The 20,873-nt window shown below is 32.8% G+C and overlaps 1 protein-coding gene across 1 annotated transcript in view; it reads left to right on the top strand.

Annotated features, from left to right (window-relative positions):
• The window catches only part of LOC124364502 (pseudouridine-metabolizing bifunctional protein C1861.05), a 50,654-nt gene that overhangs the window by 13,546 nt on the left and 16,235 nt on the right, over positions 1-20,873 (top strand). Inside the window, exons 4-10 of the mRNA XM_046820042.1 lie at positions 3,544-3,619; positions 6,191-6,333; positions 10,696-10,900; positions 11,928-12,059; positions 13,922-13,991; positions 15,184-15,268; positions 20,149-20,205. Of these exons, the coding sequence (XP_046675998.1) occupies positions 3,544-3,619; positions 6,191-6,333; positions 10,696-10,900; positions 11,928-12,059; positions 13,922-13,991; positions 15,184-15,268; positions 20,149-20,205 (768 nt within the window). The remainder of the gene's footprint in view (positions 1-3,543; positions 3,620-6,190; positions 6,334-10,695; positions 10,901-11,927; positions 12,060-13,921; positions 13,992-15,183; positions 15,269-20,148; positions 20,206-20,873) is intronic.

Here is a 20,873-nt window from a genome sequence, read left to right as displayed (position 1 = left end):
AAACAAATGTTGCTCTTGGTTTTTATGTTGAAAAATTTTATAACTTTAATGTAATTTTTGATATTGAACACTACTAAACAAATTCCTAAGAAGCCTTACAATTGATATACATACCTGTGATTTATTATGTTTGAATTAGTAAATATTAGTGTTGTTACGCAATACCGTACTCACAACAAGCATAGTCACATGCACATAGACATAATTACACTGATGTCATCAACCAATGATAGATTGCTCACACAACTTGATTGGTGGGCAACATGCAACCACCACAATACAACTGTCAGCTTGATATAGACCTTTTGATTCATTGCTTCTCTTAACCATCTGATATTTTTGTTATGTTTTTTGTGGAATCGGTGTGTTGTCTGAAATAGAACAATATTGACTGACATTAGTATAGAATGAAAAATGTTTGCTACCAGTATAGGTATAAAACATTGTTAAAATGGTCAAAAAATTTAATAAAAGCAACAATTACCTGTTTTATATTCTGTTTATATTCTTAGGTTACAGGAAGTAGTTATGAAAAGAGAATGAATTGATTGACAATATATGAGCTAAAATTTGATAAGAATCATTATAAGTTTTAGGAAATGAAAGAAAGAGTCTATGACTCTGCACTTAGTCCTAAAAGAAACTTATGCACTTTAGTTACTTACATGTATCCCACAAGTCTGAGGCTTGTTCTAAGACTAATTAGATTTGTGGATTCATTGTTCTCTGATATCCTTTGGGCTCAGGAAATAAGCTACTGTGAAACTTTTTTCCTGATTCTACAAATAGCAGAACAGTTTAGCCATGATTTTTTTGCATCTCCAAAGAGTGCATTTATCACTCTGGCTTAAACCCATCTTCATCAGGTTTTCGAAGAGGACCATGTCCTATTAAAATCCCAAGTACTAATTGTATATCCTCCACAGTTGCTTTGAAGTCAGTTGAGGATTTCTTTTGGAAACTGGAACTACAGATGTGTACATAAATGTGTGAGTTCCTTTGCGAATAAATTTTGCTTTCTTTCAATCACTGCTCAGGATAGCAAACTTTACAAGAAATCACTTGCAGTCAAGTAGGAATTATTTCGCAAGACTGCACGTCATTATCTCTAGACAAATAACACTTGTACACTTTCTCCTATGCCTAGATCTAGGAGTCTACATCTTCCTTTAACTTTTGTTGAGATGAACATTTTTGATTGCATAAGTACTCTAAAATATCCAATCTCGGATCTGATCCTCTTTTCCCTGGTATTTCCTAGAACTGTACTGTAGGAGAAGTCTATCTTAGCCAGAGCATCCAATATTAAAAATGAAATGATTCAATGGAATATATGTTTTATTCTATGAAATGGCTACAGCTTTCGTAGGTGGAGTAGAAATCTCAAAAGTAATGACAAGGTAGCAGGATTGATTGTGTTGAATAAATCAATAAAGGGTGGAGCACCTAATTTTGGCACGCACATCAGTTCAATGGCATACACATCAATTTAATTTTGTTAAAAACTTTTTTTTTAGAAGTATTACTGTTCACAAGTATTGCCAATCTATGTAAATGTAAAAAAGTCACTACGTTAATAAAAGTTTAAAGTTAACTAACTAATTTTTAAAATGGTTGAGACTATCATTATCAATAGATTAGAGAAATTAGATTAAATTGCTATAAATTAAACTGTTGTGGTGTTTAACTGTTGGTTACCAGTACTTTAAATTGGTTTATGTTTGATTAGCTGGTTAAGTAATGGATTTTGTCTTACCAAAGTCTTTGTATTCACTACAGATTTCTAAGTTTAGGAAACTTTTTTTATTTTTATGTGTCACTGAAAAAATTATGGTTGTTGGTTAGACTTCCTGGTTCAATACCTTAATTTTTAGCCAAATAAAATTATAGTTTGGGCCAAGTACAGTTCTACAAGTCTTATAGAAGCATGTTCAAAGTAAAGAATATATTTTATATACTTATATTATTTTAGGATTTTGGTTTGTATGTTAATCATGGTATTAGTTTGCATTTTGTGTATAGAAACAACTTTCATGTAACTTAAAACTGCAATATGGAATCAATCAAATACAAATCAAGGACTTGAAATCATTACCTGCATGATTATTAAAGTAAATATGGATTATTGAAACGTATGATGTGGTAATTAATAGGTTGAGTAAACAAAATTAATTTATTGTTGAATAATTCTACCATAGGTCAATAATTGGATAGTACAAAAATATCCTATATCTTCTTTTTTAAGAGATTATACATAAATGATTTATAAGTTATAGAAACTATGATGGTCTTTTGATTTTTTAAGTAAAAAGTTTAAAATTAAGGAAAAAATTAAGATTTTAACATTTTTACATTGGTCTTATGGGTAATCATGATACGAACAAGAAAATCACAGAATAAACAAATTTGCATACAAACTGAGTACAATATATGAAATTTTGTCATGGACATATATAACACGTATTTTATATATGTGACATAGTAAAACAAGTGATGAAGATATTTTGTTGAATTTGTGGGTAAGTATTTCATTACATTTTGTCAGGTTCTTCGATTTCTTTTGATTTTTTGTAAAGGAGAGGCTGATCCTCTTTTAACCTTATTTTGCCCATCCTTATGGGAGAGTTGATACAACACAAGGTCAATGGTACTGATATGAGTGCAGCGCCACAGACAGGATTTGGAAGCTGCGCTATCTCTAACTCCAAAGTCTAACATCTTAGACCACTCGGCCTTCGGCACTCTCTAATGATATACTCTGGTGTATCGCTTTATTTGGTTAATAATCATTACAATTTTAAAATCCAGAAGCTATTTTTTTCTTTTAATGTGAAAAGTGCAAAGTAGTTAGAAATTTTTGTTGAAATTTATGTTTTTTAGTTTGATTGGAGATTTGACGAAACCTATCCTAACCATTTTATGGTACATGATCAAAATATAAATTGTTGTATATTATTTATATCTGTTTTCATCATTATCTCATGTTGAATGGTCATATTCTCTTTGAAATTATTTAAAATTGTAGTTTTCTGTTAAATAATTCCATTTTTTAAGAATTCTTCTGTTATCTATAAGTTCTCTTTAGCTTTTTGCCTAGTGCCTTTCTTAACGATTTTTTAAACAGAACAACTCAAGTACTTATGTATTAAATCTGTCAACATAGTTGGGTGGTTATTGGTGTAATTATTATAAAGAATATTTAATTGCAATAACCATACTTAATAGAGATTAACTTTTCATCTGTTGCACTGATCATATAACGGAATGTACATCAATAACATTCTGGAGGATTAAAGATTGCCTGTACAATTTTAAGTCTTTAAATTGTAAAAAAATCAATGCTAGGAAATAATTTGCTTTATCACAAATATATGAAAAAGCTAAGACCAAGACTTAACTATTATATAAATTATAATATATATTTATAATTTGTAAATATTTATTTTTCAAACTATACTATATTCCCATTTAATTTATTTTTTTTAATTTGACATTATTTAACATTTATAATCTAAGAATATTATTGTTTCTAAATTGTATCAGGGTCTGAGCGGGGGCACCACTGTTTCTGGGACTATGGTGGCTGCTAATTCTGTAGGCATCAAAATTTTTGTTACAGGTATTTAGTTTTTTATTAAATATTAAACTGAATTAATTACAAGTCATTGTTTATTCCTAGTTAAATCTTCTTAACTCTAGAACTGGCGAACTACTTGTGCCAAATATTTTAGAAAAAGGGTTAAGAAATATATATTTAATGTAGATATTTGTATCCAAGTGTATTTTATTATATACCAGTAAATGCAAACAGATACACTGATTATTTTAGTATAAGTCTGTGTACTTTATTTTCCTAGTTGTAAGAGGTTAGAAAAGTCTGCCATTGCTTACTGTAGCAGAGTGAAACAAGACCATGTCATATTGAATGCTATTCTCAATTATCATTATCATAATGAGTATTTCATCTCTAGTTTCATGATATACTCATATTCATAGATACAGGATGTGACAGAGGAACTTGCTTATTTAGAAATTAAACCGAAAAGAAAATAATGAAGATATATATTTATTTCTTTTTATGTCATAAAATACAACATTTTAATTTTATCTTTAATTAATTTTGAATATGACATCAAGCAGATGGCGTTCATTGTTGTCAATACCTCCGCTAATGGGACTCTGAAATTTCGTTCACCATTTTCCAACATACTAACTGACAAGTTGGTGATTGCTTGAAGAATGTTGTTCTTCAGTTGAACCAGGATGCTCATAATCATTATAATCATAATCATTATAAACAAGTGATTTGAGATAGCTCGCATAAAAAATAATCATAAAGGGCTTAATCAGGGAACTATGCTGATCAACTCTTATGGAGATAAGATGTCCAAGGGAAGTGTTCCCAAAAATTTCCATTGACACTGTGTTTGCTGTTGCACCGTCCTGCTGGAATCATACATCTCCCTCATCCATCTCATTGACAGTTGGCAAGAAATACTCTTGAATTATACAGATCTTGATGGTCAGAATCTTCCAAAACCAACTGTTTGTTTTAATTTAAAATCTGTTAACTAATTAAATTTGATTTACATCACCAGTTTTTCTAAAGTTGTTTCTCCATGGAACAATAGAATGCCGGCTAGGAAAATAACCACAGGCGCACTATTAAAACAGGGCCACAGAATAAACTTTGCATGGCTATCATTGAGCATCTGTTTGAAAAGTATGCTTCATCAGCGAAAGCGTGCTCCACCTATGTCCACTCTATGAAACAGACTAAATTGAGTGGGTCAACAACCTTACGGCCCACTGTCTCGAATGTGTCTACTCCCAGCCTCCTCAAAAAAGCAATCACTTCATGGCGCTCAATTAAAAGAAGCAAGTTCCTCTGCCCCATGCTGTACCATATTTTTCTTTCTTTTTAAATGTTTTATTGGTTTTACTTCAATTTTTCATCACATAAAATTCAAACACATTTAGTAATGACAATAAAAATGATATCCTATGCAGCAAATGACATCTGTGTAACAACTCATTTAATGTAAATATACAGTATTGTGCGAATTAATGTGAAAAAGCAAAATTAATTTGTAAATATGATTTATTTAGGTCAAAGCTACATTTAGGTACACTTTCATAAGATTGTTACCATTAATCAGTACGGAATATGTCCCCCTTCTACTTCCTGGACTCTTCTTGGCATGGAATCCACAAGTTTTTTGCAATTGTTTGTGATTGTTTGATCTCTAAATCACACCTGAATCACTGCTTCCACCAGTTCTGTTTTAGCCGTACAAACAATTTTTTGCAGTCTAGCCTTACATAAGCCCTCTGCCACTCTATACACAAAATCTGCAATAGCCTGAACTGTGTTTCGTCCATATTTCTTATCTGCAAACAAATTATTGTGTTGAAAATGAGATATTATTTGATCTGTCACTATTTTTTCAAACATTTTGTGATAAAATTGATACTGACCTATAGTTTTCTGGATTGTGCTTACTTCCTTTCTTGAAAATTGGTTTTATTTCTTCATATTTAAGTTGGTAAGGAACATAACCCGTCTCAAATGGTGTATTAATTATGATACAAAGGGGCGAATACAATTATAACACCCAACCTGATGACTTTTTGTTTTTCAGTTTTTTAATTGTATTATATACTGTGTGGACTGAAACAGGTTTAATGTTAAATTGGACAGGATTTAGAGTTTTCAAATTAGACAAATACTTAAGTGATTGGTTTACGTCCGGGTTCGGATAAATCTCTCTAGAAATGTTGATGAACTTTAAAATATTCAGAAATTTTCTGTCCGTCAGATATTATGTCATTATTACAATTAAGTTCAGAGAAAGTTTCTGTTAGCTTATGGCTTCAATATAAATTACATAGTACAAGCAAAATCTATAATTCTTTAATTATTATTGTATTTGTGTAAAGTAAAATATAGCATTGAACATATTGTTCCATGTATATTCGTTTCAGAATTTGTCTTTTTCTATAGGGCTAAAATTATTTTATATCAGATAATTTAAACTGATCTTGTAAAACATGTACTTAATAGCAGACAATTAATAACTTTGTTTATAATCAATTTAATTTTTAATGTTTGATAGAAAGAAAGGAAGACCATCTGAGGTATCTAATGACACCTACAAACTAGTTGTTGTTAAGTTGGCAATATGTACAGGAGGAATTGGAGGTGTGCATCGGGAGGGAGAGAGGACCATGGATATCAGTGCAGATCTGACAGAGCTCGGGAGGACTTGTTTAACTGTTGTCTGCAGTGGAGTCAAATCCATTCTGGACATCGGCAGGACTCTTGAATATCTGGTAACTCTTCATTTGGTTGCATTTTTACAATTTGTTTTTAGGCCTGTGTCTGTTATAATATCGAGTAGATAAGTTTTATGTAGTTCTTAAAAAACTTTTACAAAGCGATTGACATTAAAATGATTGCATAAAATTGTGAAGAATTGCTAGGAAAGGATATCTGTCTAGATACTGCATTTGATTTCGTTTTAATTTAGATATCTTAAGTTTTCATTTGTAAATGTAGGGGATAAGTAAATGTAATGCTCAACCAGATTTAGAAACTGAATCTTTCTTTAGTGGTGGTTTTTCCATTGACAAAATTTGTGTCGCTTCTTCAGGGAATTCTAAGTATCCTAAAGATGAGACCCAACTGGTCTAAAACTCTATGCTCTCAAATGATCATATACTCTGTGCAAAACTAGTTTTTTTGATGACTTGATTGTATTACTGATTCTAAGCATTGAACTCTTAACACATTCTCTTTATTGGTAGTGTCATGAATGTGTAAAGTGGCTGGTACTGACGATGCCACATGTCCATCACATACATATCTTTGCTTATGCTTATGCTAAACATTTTTTCATTATATTTTATTCATTGCTAAAAAATATGAGAAATTATGACACAGCCCCTTATTAAAAAGACATGCAGGTTTTAAAAGGAGTAATTAAGAAAAGCAGCATAGAGTTTAGTGATATTACCAGCAGTGCTGCCAATAGGATGAAAATGTTTCCCTTCAAAGAACCACTGCCACTTTTGAACCATTTTTGTATTCTTTAAAGTGTTCATAAATGCTTAATAACTTAAAACCTGGATATACTGATTATTAGGGTGGAGTGAGAAAAAATCAATAATGTTTTTTCGGAAAGGGGTACCTTTCAATGACTGTGTATGAGGCCCAATAACAATTCTGTATAATATTTAATTTTTATCATGTTAGAGATCATGATAGATTCTTCAGTCTGCGCATTTGGTATAACATTTTAAAATTTTTAGATTTTTAATATTTTTTATTTAGGATAAGATACGAAAAAATCACAGGTGGGTGGTTGTCAAATGGTTAAAATTGGTCTAAAATACTCACGTAATTTTTTTCATACATTTTTTGAAAGGTTGTCAGTCTGCGCATTAGGCATTAAATTTGTGGAAATTCCCGAAAACGTTCATTTTTCGATGTTTTTTCTAACAATTATTAATTGCCTTCAATGCCATAAAATTATTTTCTCGTTTCTTTCGTAATCATTTTTATATTGTGCAACTCTTCGCTAGCTCATATGGAACTACCCAGGACTCACCACGAGGAGGTGGTTGCACTTTGAGTCCCACCCGTGCCCTCCCTTCCACCCAACCATGAGGACACGTCTTTACATTCACAACATCAGTCTTTAACAGTTAAATTGTTTCTTTGTGTTAAAGATTGGCCTGATATTCCTATCAAACATTCTTGTCTTTATTAGGCTTTCTCTTTTCTTGTTATCATAGACCAATTTAGAAGCGGCAGTGACCTCTTTTACGGCTCTTTCAACCGCTTGAGTATGTGATGAAAGCTCAAAAAGAGTGCATTCGGAAATCATATTTACATTCTCGGTTTCCAGTAACCTTTGTAAATCCTGATTCATCAGATGGCGTGTAAGAGGTGGTTCTGTAACTTCTAGATCACTCCAAACAATCATGTCGATATATTCAGATGCTCCAAAAATTATTTTTGGAATCTCAAATCTCCTTATTTGCTTATTGGCTAGTTGTCTAGATCGAGCGTTGATTATATGTTTCTTTATATGCTCTCTGTCATCAGTCAACATGGATAAGAGCATGTTTTCAGGGTGAGCAAAGTACTCATTGTTTTGAATGCATTTGAATACAATCGTTTTATTTTCTTCAGAGAGATAAGAGCAATTATCTACGGTATGCTACAAGTTTTTAGCTCCATTGATAACTTTTGGATTGCACTTGATCCGGAACCAGCTAGGAGCATACACGATGAAAGTTGCGAGCTCAATTAAAGTTTGACTAGGATTAGTCGTAGCAACATACAACCTTAAGATCCTGTTTGCTGTAGTTAACCATCTCGCGTGGGAAAGCTTTGCTGGACTTTTGTTTTCTAGTTCTTGGGATATTTCCCCACTAGAAACTGCCTGGCATATATCGTAAAGATATTGTTGGTCGGTACTTAAATTGTTTTCATCTCCACGATCGACTTTATCAGCTACAAACTCGATGGGTTCAAACTTAACTGATTTCAAAGAATGGCAAGTTGGTAGGCTTTGCCCAACAGGTCCAACAAATCCTTTCGGTCCACTAGTTGGACCATCTAGCTTTTCCATTAAATGCCGTAACGGAAGTTCATTTGAATGCAATTGGCAAATAACCCACTGCAGTGGTCTACCAAGTTTTTCTTCAAGGATTCGAATTACACCGTTGTATTTTCCTGTGTTTGTATTGCATCCATCACAACCAATGCAAACTATTTCGGACATTGTTAGATTGTTGTCAGGAAAGTACTCGAAGATAGAGGTCGCAATGTCTATGGCTTTCCCTGATGAAGGCACTGTAAATCCAATGAACCGCGATCGAGGCTCCTCTATAAGAGAAATGTGATCCTCTTTAACAGTTGTTCTGTGCATTTTGCCATCTTCTGTTTGGTGTATATGAAGAGTCTGTCGATTCTTCTGTCAAAATACAGGGCTTGTATGTTAAAGGAATCAATGCTTAGCTCTTTCTTGACAACATCATGACGTGCTTTGATTCTCTCGCGTCTCACTTTACTCCTATCAATAACGACCTCTTTTGTAACATTGTCCAAAGAATTAGTAGACTGAACGTCGTGTAAAAGAGCAGATGCCAGTGCTGCTGCTGCTCGATCAGGTACGCCATACCTATCACATACACGAGAAAACGATGGTATTTTCAGCCTTGTTTGGTTATTTACAGTTGTAGATGAGGAAGGGCCGGGAACTGGTACTTCTAGAAGAACATCCAACTCTCCTGAAACGGAAACTACATCTTGAAGGGGGGTACTCATACTCAAGTCTAAGGAGTTCTCATTCTCGCCAGTTAAGCTATTGTCATTTCCGTCACAACGTTTTTTACGCAATCTTTCTTCTTCTGCCGTTTTTCTGGCAATTCTTTTTTTATTTTCCAATGTCACTTTGGTATCAACACATCCAATTGCCATTTTTCGTACACTTCTTTGATCTGTCAAAAATTCACGTTCAAGAATCGGGACCTTTTTATCGGGATTGCATGTACACAGTTGAAAATCTTTACATTTGCACGCACTCACATCAAACAAACTCTCACAGCGATTCTTGAAGGCTGCTATTTTTTTTTCAAAACTGTCTTTGCCTTTGTCGCGACTGTAAGATTTGTTGAGGGTCTGAAGTAAATCTACTTCTTTTCTTAGTCAGTCATAGTTTTAGCAGTTACACACGGAATAGAAGTTTTTTCCCACATAAAAACTAATTTGTCTACAACGATCTTGGATACTTCTAAAAAAGAAGGGTTTTTCCCATTTTGCTTTGCCTTTTCAGTTTCCCAAACATAAGTGTAAAATTTTAAAACATCTAGACGGCTAGGAAGGACAGACTCACCCATATCCCGCCCACTACCTATAATAGGATGCGGTATAGTCTTCTCACGAGTTCTTGGTGAAGCCATAGCGGAGTTATAAGTATCACAGATAACACACAACACTGTCACACCACCAACAAATTAAACTGATTTGAATTACGGACTCAACAAACATAACGCACCACTTGCCAGTATCGATGCCAAAGCACGACTAAAGTGGAAAAGGAGAGGGGGGGATTCAAGTCGCGACTTGTCTGTACCGTCAACGTCAAAACTACAGTCAGCGCTACCACCTCACTCGTTCCGCACAGCGGCCGCCAGAAATGTTGACACATGCTTCTTAAAACTTATTGAGCTTCATGAATGAGTTTTTTAATATGAGGTTGCGAAGATATTCACAGTATACAATTGATTACAAAAGAAATAAGAAAAGTAATTGTTAAACGAAAAACGCAAAAATCTGATATTTCGGGGATTGTTAATGCCTAATGCGCAGACTAACACCCTATCCATAAACCTTTGAAAAAAATTACGTGGATATTTTACCCTCTTTGGAATTAATTGGCAACTACCCAACTGCAATTTTTTTATTTTTATACAAAATAAAAAAATATTTAAAAATCGAAAAAATGTGAAAAAATTGAAAACTTTATACCAAATGCGCAGACTGAAGATGATATGATAAAAATTAAATATTTCACAGAATCGCTATTGGGCCTCATACACAATCATTGAAAGGTACCCGTTTCCAAAAAAAAAAATTATTGATTTTTTTCACTCCACCCTACTGATTATACTCATTTTTTACAGGAGACACAAGGAGTGTGTGTGGTGTCATATGGATCAACTCGGGATTTCCCAGCTTTCTATAGCCGCAAGAGTGGACATTTAGCACCGTACCACGTGAACTCAGCTGAGGAGGCTGCAGCAATGATACACTCCCTAGACCAGCTGCAAGTACAGTCTGGTCTGCTGCTGGCAGTTCCAGTACCGGAGGAGGATCAGTTGATTGACGGTAATTGAAAATGAACAGGCTAAATATCACTGAGTTATAATACTAGTGATAAACACAGTAGAAATCAGAAACTCTTTATTACAATATCTTTGAGAAATGTATAGTTTCAATTTACAATAATTTCATGTCTCTGATATTTACTAAAATAATGTATGCACAAGAGAATATATAGTTGTTTATTAAGTTAAAATGCAGTACATTACTTAATAATACCATACAGAAAAGTACAAAATATATTGCCTTAGAATTGTATAAATGTTGCAATATCATCGTTTTTAAAACAATGTTTTGTGGACTACATTAAAATCTATTATGATTTCATCCTACTTTATGATCTGTAGTACTATTTTAAGATGTTTGTCTTGTCTGGAGATATATCTTATATATGGTGGGAAATATCTTCAGAATTTATTAGGAATAGAAAGAGATTCAAGAGACCTTCATTCTACCATAAAAAAAGTAGAGGCTGATCATATTTTAAACCTTATTTTGCCATCCCTCCTTTTATTTTTCACATATTTGTTTCATTTATGTTACATTGTAAATCTACTGGATTCTAGATGATTCGCATAGAGATAGATCATGTTGTGATGTCTATCAAGATCTTCTTAGCCAGAAGTTTCAATAATTGAGTTTAGTCTCCTAAACTGGCTGAGAATGTACTCGAAGAGAGCAAGCTCTCTGTCTTCATCTGAGTACGCTATAACACAGTGAGAACTGAAATCTGTTGTCTATCTGTATCTGAAGAAACTAAACAACATTGGATCAGCTTTACTACGTTCAGAATGTCTACTCCTTTGCTCAAACTGGTTTTCACCAGCAAGCCATTGTGCTTATCAAAGGGTGGTTACCCTCTGCTGTAGTAACCACTTGGTTGTTGGGGTCTGAGTTTTTTTAGCATTCAGCATCCCACACATGATTATTCCTCTTTCTTTCTTGTACATTTGTCTTATTTCCATTCAATAACAAAAACAGTGTATCTGCAATTTTAGATGTAGTATCATTACTTTATTTTTTCTTCTTTTAGATGTTACAATGGAAAATGCGATTCAAAAAGCTCTCAAACTGGCAAAGGAGAGGGAGATTACGGGAAAGGCTGTGACACCATTCATCCTCCAACAAGTGTCCGAACTTACTGAAGGGCGATCACTGCAAACAAGTATCCTTTAAAAATATGTCATTGCAAGTATTTTTGTTTGATATAACAAACTGCTACCACGAAAGGCTAAGTATAATAGATCTTTAGCACAACTGTAGGATGGGTGTGAGGAGTGACAGGACATCAGGATAGAGGCTGGACCTCCTTCTCCTGATATGGAATAGCCAGTGGGAGGAGGAGATAGTGGGTACTCAGAGCTTTACCATTGTCAATTTGAGAAAAGTATAAAATGAAAGTATGGTGCTGACAGTAGCCCTGTTGCAGCTCCTACGAGTTGAAGTGGAAAAGGAAGAAGCATTTTCTTCAGGTATTAGCTTCTGGCACCAAGGGAGCCATCCACCCCAGTCATCATCCTCCACAGTAAACTGCATGTATTGTTCATTTCACTCTCTAGATTCTTCACATTTCCAGGTTTTTCTGCGGAAAGCTCTACTGCACTTAATAAATCTATAGTATTGTGCAGCTTCCGGAATGACAGGATATTTGGGATTGGTAAGTGTTGGGGTAAAATATCTGCAGTAACAATGCGGGAGGAATATTTGACATTATATAAGGCATGTTGTCTACTAGTTAAACAAACAAAAGAGAGTTTGCTCTCAAGTTTGACAAACCTCCACTGGGTTTTGCTGTACCCAGTGGAGGTTTTTACTGGAAGGTATAAAAAATCAGCCTGAAGTGGGCCCTCCTGGAAATTCTCAGGAGTGTTATGATGTGGCTATTGTGACCAGTAATTGCCCAGATGTAAGTGACAATAATTTTTGCTGTACTCAATGTAAGTTTTAATAGGAGGTATTAATCCAGAAGTGGATCATTTTGTAATGTTACCGACCAACATAATTTTCATCATTAGATTTATACAAGTGTTAATAAATTACTGGCCTAAACTAATCAGATTATTCACTAGGTAAAAACAAAAAGAAAATGTAGAGTAATGTGTTATAGTTCCAATTTGCTTGGGAACAATTTTTAGGGTGATTTCATAAATATCTGGATATTGTTATCACCCTCATGATGAAATTTCCAAAAAATTTTTGAATTCTTTCTGATCATGGCCTCTAGAATCTAAAACTACAACAATCTGACAATGTTTTATTTATATATATATATATATATATATATATATATATATATATATCCTTTATATTATATATATATATATTATATATTATATATATATATATATATCCTTTATATTATATATATATATATATATATATTATATATATATATATATATAAAACGTTCAAAGTTTTCTTTCACACTGCTTAGATGAGTTTATTGGCCAGGCTCAACCTATTTCATGTTTCAAAATGGAAGCTGCTCACATTTTCTTCGTTTTTTTTCATCTATTTCCTACTATATACAAAAAATTGCATGTATTTTATAAATACAAAGCAATTGGAAATAAGTGTTATTCTTGCACATTTGTTATGCCTCTTTTGGCCCGAAGTTTAAGTTTGGCATTGAGGCTGTTTAAAGTTTGGTAAAGAAGTATTTATATTTCAGTTATTGAACTTTGTAGAGCATAACAGAATTTTTTTTCAGGATTCTCAGATTATTTATAAATGTTTGTTCTCACAAGTTTCTGATATTTCATAAAATTTCAACATAGTGACATTAGGAAAATAAGCTAGCTGTAGTTTGCTCATGAAGTGAGTACAGATGTCCTCTGGTTTACTGATAATTTAATTCATGTTATATATTTACTATTGTATTTGACATATATCATTAAAAATATTACTAAACTTATTCCAGTCTTATGTTTATAATAATATAAATCTTGTGATATTGTATTAGAAATATTATTTTTATTTGTATATGATATCGTTACAGACTGTTATGTTTCCTTTACAAATTTTTAGATATCTCTTTGATTAAGAACAATGCTTTGGTTGGAGCTAATATAGCTGTTGCACTTGCTAAAACTGAAAGGTAAGAATTATTTTTGTATTCTTTATTTTCTTTTTTTTAGTTCTTAATTGTTTGCAAGCTATGTCAGTGTCATTTCTAACTTTTGTATCTCCAAAACGATAATCCAAATCAGTGCTACAAATTAAGTGTATTTAGTTGACAATTTATAAAAACTACAATATCTCACCTAGCAATATCTAAATTGCAACATATTAAAATTGTTGTAATAAATGTTATGCATTAAAGTAAACGTAAATGGTATTGTGATTTTTATAGTCACACCTCTTTTCACCAATTTTAGTTGGAAATTACTTAGCTGATGTCTCATTTAATCCTTATGGAACCACATTAAGGTAATTCTATCGGCTTTTGGTTGTTTTTTTTTTTTATTAAAAAAAATTCTCTGAAAACAAAAATAAGAAATTTTTTCCCCACTAGGTGTTTAAAGTATGAAATGTAAGCAATTTTGTGAAATGTAAGCAAATCCGAATAATGTTGCAAAGTAAAAATGTAAATTTTTACAGGATGTATTACAGGAGTTATAGCTCCAGAGAGTTTTTTAAAATGATTTATAGCTTAAGTAAATTACATCTTTAATTAAATATTAAAATTTAAAAAATTATGCGTTTTAATATAACTTTGCTCAAGGAAATAATTGTTTTAATAGGTAGAACATTTCATTCCCACCAAATATCTTTTATATACTGTAAAAACTGCATATCTTTGTCTTCAATCCGTTTTCTTTGGGTCTGATTATATGCTGTCACTAAATTCTGCTTTAAATGCCTACAACTTCTTGAGGAATGATACAGATTTTATGCCTGTCTCAAGAACATATATTAATATAAATATATATATATATATATATTTGTATCACTGAACGATGGCAAATGTCGAGAAAAATCCTGTTTCTTTCACAATCCTTCCATTATCAAGAAAACTTCAAACAAGGTACAAAATTAATATTTTGTAATTTTGCATTTATGTACATTGTTAGCTTTTCATGTTATTTTCTCCACAATGTCTATCATCTTTAGCTTGCTATAAGTTAAATATGAACACAGTGAAAAACATGTAAAGCAACCAATAAATATATTTCTGGGTCAAAATTGTAATGCCAAAAATCAACCAAAGATTTTTTGGTGGTTATTTTGCTTACAGCATGTAACAGGTTACACATAGAATGGTCCACTCACTGACAGTTATTTTTCAGGGAGAACAAGCAGACCAGGATAGAAGAACAACCACAAAAATCATATCAAGTTTTGACCAGACCTAAAGATCCACAACTTAATCCAGTAAGAAGCTAACTAATTTTATTTACATTCCACTATATGTATAAATCAAAACACTGATCTGTGCATGATGTACTACTTGAAACCTGAAATAAACTCTGGAAATAAAAACTAGTCAATCGTACCTATTTATATGGCTATTAATATTATTATAGACATATAAATTGTGTGTGTGTGTGTGTGTGTGTGTGTGTGTGCGCGCGTGCGTGCGTGTGTGTGTGTGTGTAAAAACTGTTATGGATAGTCTGTGATCGAGCGGTCTAGAGCATTGGACTGTGAGTCTGAGTTAAAGATAGAGCTAGTTCAAATCTTGTCTGTGACATTGTAATGTATGGGTTCTCCCTCTTTTTCTGTTACATCCTCACGCAGACTAGTGGCCCATTAACCCGGCGTCAGGCGCATCATGGAGTTTTCCTCCGGGTTGATATATTTTAGTTGTCAATAACTAGTATACTGCGGGTTGCGATCTTCTTATTTGTTACTTCACGAGCCTCCTTCCTGGTAGAGATTGGCACAACCCCCATCCACATCGCGTCACTAGCACCAGTATTGTTCCAGAATTAGTAAAGGACTGGAGTTTTTCTCTGTGTGCGCCCGTTCACGTTATGAGTTACCGGAGTATATATCCGTGAGCGCCCGTTCAAGTGCTTAGAATTGTGAGTTTTATCTTGTGTTTTAGTTTTTGTTTATGATTTATTTTTTTATTGTGTTCTGTTTGAAGTGTGAGTAACTATTAAAAACATTTTAAAAATTATACATAATTGTGAAAATGGACTCAACTGAACGTTCTAGGATATCACGATTGTTAGATAGTGTGGAGAGAGAGGAAGAACATGACCATGTCAGGCCAATTGATGAAGAATCAATTCCATCAACTGAAAATGTTGTAATAAATTATGACGATTTCAATGACCTACAAGCATTGCCCTTGGCAAAATGTATGAATGATAACATATTACCTAGAATCAATGGAAAACTTGCTTAGATCAGTAAAGGACGTGATATGTTATGGAATGTAGAACCTGAGAGACAAGTGCTTACACCCAACAGAAATATTTTGAGAATGCGGATGGGTTGTGTAAGTAGATCTGCAAAAAATATCGAAACCCCAATTCAAGTGTGGCAAAGAATATTTACGGATGAAATTATAAACTCAATAGTAGAAAACACGAATATTTGGATTGATAAGAACAAAGATAAATTTATTAGAGAAAAGAGATGTAAAGCTAACAATTGTTCAAGAAATAAAAGCTACCATCGGTATTGTGTATATGGCTGGCGTAATGAGAAATTCTCATTGAATTCTAGAAGACCTCTGGGCTCAAGATGGAACTGGAATTGAATTTTTCTATGTATTGATGTCCATCAAAAGATTTAAGTTTTTGCTTAGGGCGATGTGTTTTGATGATGTTATGACACGACAAGACCGAGAACAACTAGACAACCTGGCTGCTATTAGAGATTTGTTTGACCAGTTCATAGTTAACTGCCTAGAAAGTTTTATAGTAAGCGAATTCATTACAATTGATGAAATGTTAAAATCATTTCGGGGGCGATGTCAATTTCGCATTTATATGAAGAACAAGCCTGCGAAATATGGGATAAAATCTACGCTTTACTTTGTGCAAAAACGTTTTATACATACAATCTTGAAGTTTATGCTGCAAAACAACCAGAAGGTCCATATCAAGTTGACAACTCAGGAAGAGAAGTTGTAATTCGTTTTGCAGAACCACTATCTGGCACAGGACGTAATATCACAACAGACAATTTCTTCACATCTATTCCCCTATGTTATGAACTGCTGAATGATCATCAGTTGACACTAGTTGGAACTTTAAGAAAAAATAAACGAGAAGTTCCTAGTGTGTTTCTTGATGTAAAACGTAGACCAGTAAGATCCTCAAGCTTTGGATACAGAAAGGAATGCACTTATTGTCTCTTATAAGGCAAAGAGAAACAAAGATGGTTATCCTCTTGTCATCTATGCACAAGGACGATGCAGTTGATTTGAACCATGATTCGCCAACCTTTGGAAAACCCGAAATTATTTTGTTCTATAATTCAAGTAAAGGAGGTGTGGATAACTACAAAGAAAGCTACAGTACAGCAAGAATAACCAGGACGTTGGCCAATGAGACTGTTTTATTTAATGCTTGACATTGGAGCACTCAATGCATTCATCATTTTAAAAAAAGAACATTGACAATCTAACCATGAAAAGATGAAATTTGATCAAAGATCTGTCAAAAAGTTTAAGCATGGAATATGCTCAATCAAGGCTCTCAGTCCGAAGTCTTCCTTTTGAATACAAAACAGAGAATCTGTCAAATAATGAACATCCAACCAGAACAGCAACGTCATGGAATTACTTCAGTAAGGTGCGTTATTTGTGGATGGCGGAAGAATCGTCCATCAAAGACTAGATGCAACAAATGTCACCTCTTCATGTGTCGTGAACACTCTGCACCTGCCTCATGTGTCTAATGCCTAGCTGAAGATGTTACTGAAGAAATGCAAGTGAGCACTGACGATGACATTCATTGATGTTTATGTTTTTCGTAACCAATATTTTGACACTGGAAAGACAATGTAAGTTTTTCCATTTACACTGTAATTCTTTACACTTATTTAATTTATATTTAGTTATTTATATAAGAAAGTGACGTTTACAAAGTTTTTCTTGCTAAGATGATTTAAATATTGCAACATTTAGGTATATTTATTTCTTATTATAAATTGTATAAATTTTCATGTATAAAACTATTGTAACTTACACATTGTACACTCCAATAAATTATAATATAACATGTTGCTTTCATATTTTTCATAGAGAATTTGTAGTAGTTATATCTTGGAACATATATGATTAAATAAATAAATAAATATATATATATATATATATATATATATATATATATATATATTTATATATATAAAATATACATATACATCACGTTCTTTGAGACTAGGATTTAATTTTGTAATTTCAAAAATGTACTTTTTTCAATACTCAGTTTCATTGTACCTATTGTCTACTTTGAATTTACTTGTGTTATTTAAGACGATTATGAATAATCGATGAATAAATAATAACGTCAATAGTTAAATAAACATAAAGTTGTAAATGTTATTTTATACATTTTAAAGCCTAAAATATGCATACAAGAGTAAAAATTTATAATTGCATCTCAAAATTGAAATATAAGAAATAATACATCATTTAGCTGCATTATTTTGACACCTGGAGAAAAACTCTGTGAGCGCCCGTTCACGTCTTGAATTTGAAGTACCCGACGCCAGGTTAAGACGGACAGAATACAACGAAAAAAGGGGATTGACCTCCTCTATTAAAGAATTATTAAAAACCATTAAAATTTCATTATAAATTCTTTTCATCATCCTTTGATGATAGAGACCCTCCAATTGAAGAGAAAATGGTCCAGAATAGGATAACTTTATAGCTGGCATAGAGTATTAACCCTTTCACTGCCAAAAATGTTCAAAGTTTTTCAGTCCCACGCTAAATTGAAGACATTCTCTGTAAGTAAGAAAGTACTCTAAAATGACAGCCATTTTCAGTGCTGTCCAAACAAGTTATTAATATGAAAGCATGTTTACATGTTTCCCAATCTCTTCATTGTCAAGAACTTATTACAAATATTAGCCAGGAATATATTGTTGAAAGTTACACTTGCACAAACAGTATTGGAAAAAAGCGAGAAACATGCAACATACCATTTAAAAAATGAGCACACGGACGCAGGCTTCTGGGTTGTGGTCTTGCAAATATTCTTTTAGATGTAGTGGCAGTTTGTTGAATAATTTTAATCCAGGATATGATGTTTTTTTTTTTTTTTTCGAATAAGGCTGTTCTGTGGCCTACCAGTATAATCTCCAACTCTGGGAGTTAAAGTGGCTATGCAGATTCTACTGTTTTCGATGGCCTATGGTTATTCAGTACAGGATGGTTTCCAGAATGTAAATTGATGTACTGTAACTGTCAGTATTTTTCAGTCTTTGAGAATGTTCTTGCAACTCTTTCTAGGTCCTAACTGTCAGTATTTTTCAGTCTTTTAAAATGTTCTTGCAGCTCTCTCTAGGTCCTAGTTCTGCTATTATTACTGCTCTTGTTTGCACTAGCAGGGCTCTGTGAAGATTACCCTCTAAAGAACTATCCCAAATAGATATTCCTTAGGGTAGGTGGCTTTGAACAATGAATGATATGTAGTTCTAGTGGCCTCTCTATTCAATTTTGTTGGTTTCCTTTATTCTTTTTAATGCAAAAAAATGCTGAGTTTTAAAAGCATTAGATAGAGACTGTCTATGTGATTTTCAGTGTAATTTCGCATCAATTTTAATACCTAAATGTTTAACTGCATCAACTGCTTGAAGGCTTGGTAGGTCAGTTATGACTGCCCTTTTGCTACCCAATCATGTTTGTTTTGTTTATTTTTTCTCATTTAAAACAAGGTAGTTTTTAACTGTACATTCCTGAGCCATTTTGAAAGCCATATATGTGTCCATTTCTAGTTGTCCAGTATTCCTATTGTAAATAGCACAGTGTCATCGGAGCGGTTTTGATGAGTAAAGATGCCAGTTCAGGGCTGCTCTGTTTGGGGCTGTTTTATGCCACCACATTACAAACTAAATTTCAGTTGTGCAGTTTGAGCTGTTCCTGATCAATAAATTATCTGAAAACCAAAAGCAGGTGGACAGAAAATTAGGCATTTTTAGAACAGTAGTTAAAGGTATCTTTTCCAGTTATCTTCGTGTTAAAAACTACTTTCTAAAGTTATTCAGCACGATTTTTTGGATATTTTATGGACCATTAAATAAAATGTATGTCTTTATGTAAATTTTAACAACAATTTACTTTCCAGATTGTCATTGGAGGATCCATTTTGGACTCAGTTGTGTCTGTCCAGGAACCTTTTAAGGTATACTCTATCATTTAGTTTTATTATGTCTAGATTATTCTCATGACTATTTTAAGTTGTTTTTATGTGGCCTTTGTTTTTATATCCCTTGTATTATAAATAACAAAATTTGTCATCCTCATTTATATAATTGTTTTTATCTTTAAAAAGACTGATGTAGTAACGTTCAGGACATTTTCAATCTATTTAACTAGTTGGCTGAGAGTAATATAATTATTATTTACATGTCTGTCAGTTGCTTTTGATTTTGTCAAGCTAAAAAAATGTGACCTTTAAATAAGTAGTTTTGGCATTATTAACCCTTCCTCTGTCTTTATATTTTGAACCAATTACAACTAATGTGACTGACAATAGATTTCCTTCTTAAGTGTAATACTTTAATCGGTTTCACAAAAAAACTGAGTATGCTCTTCAGGATGATTAATGAATTTACTTGTGGAGAATTGGTTATAGGATAATTTAAATTATTTCAATTTTCTGAAGGTAGTAAGAAGTTTTGAGACTGATTATGTGCATGACTTAAAAAATATTAAATTATATTTAAAACATAAAATATAATACAGTTTTCTCCAACAAGTCACAGTTTTTTCCCCCCACACCCATGAAGAGGGTATTTATTCAATAAGACATTTCTTATTGTTTATAGTAAATTGTTTTTGTCAATACAA

This window comes from Homalodisca vitripennis, chromosome 6, assembly GCF_021130785.1.
Source record: "Homalodisca vitripennis isolate AUS2020 chromosome 6, UT_GWSS_2.1, whole genome shotgun sequence".
NCBI lineage: Eukaryota > Metazoa > Arthropoda > Insecta > Hemiptera > Cicadellidae > Homalodisca > Homalodisca vitripennis.
This window is presented reverse-complemented; position numbering and strand designations above follow the sequence as displayed.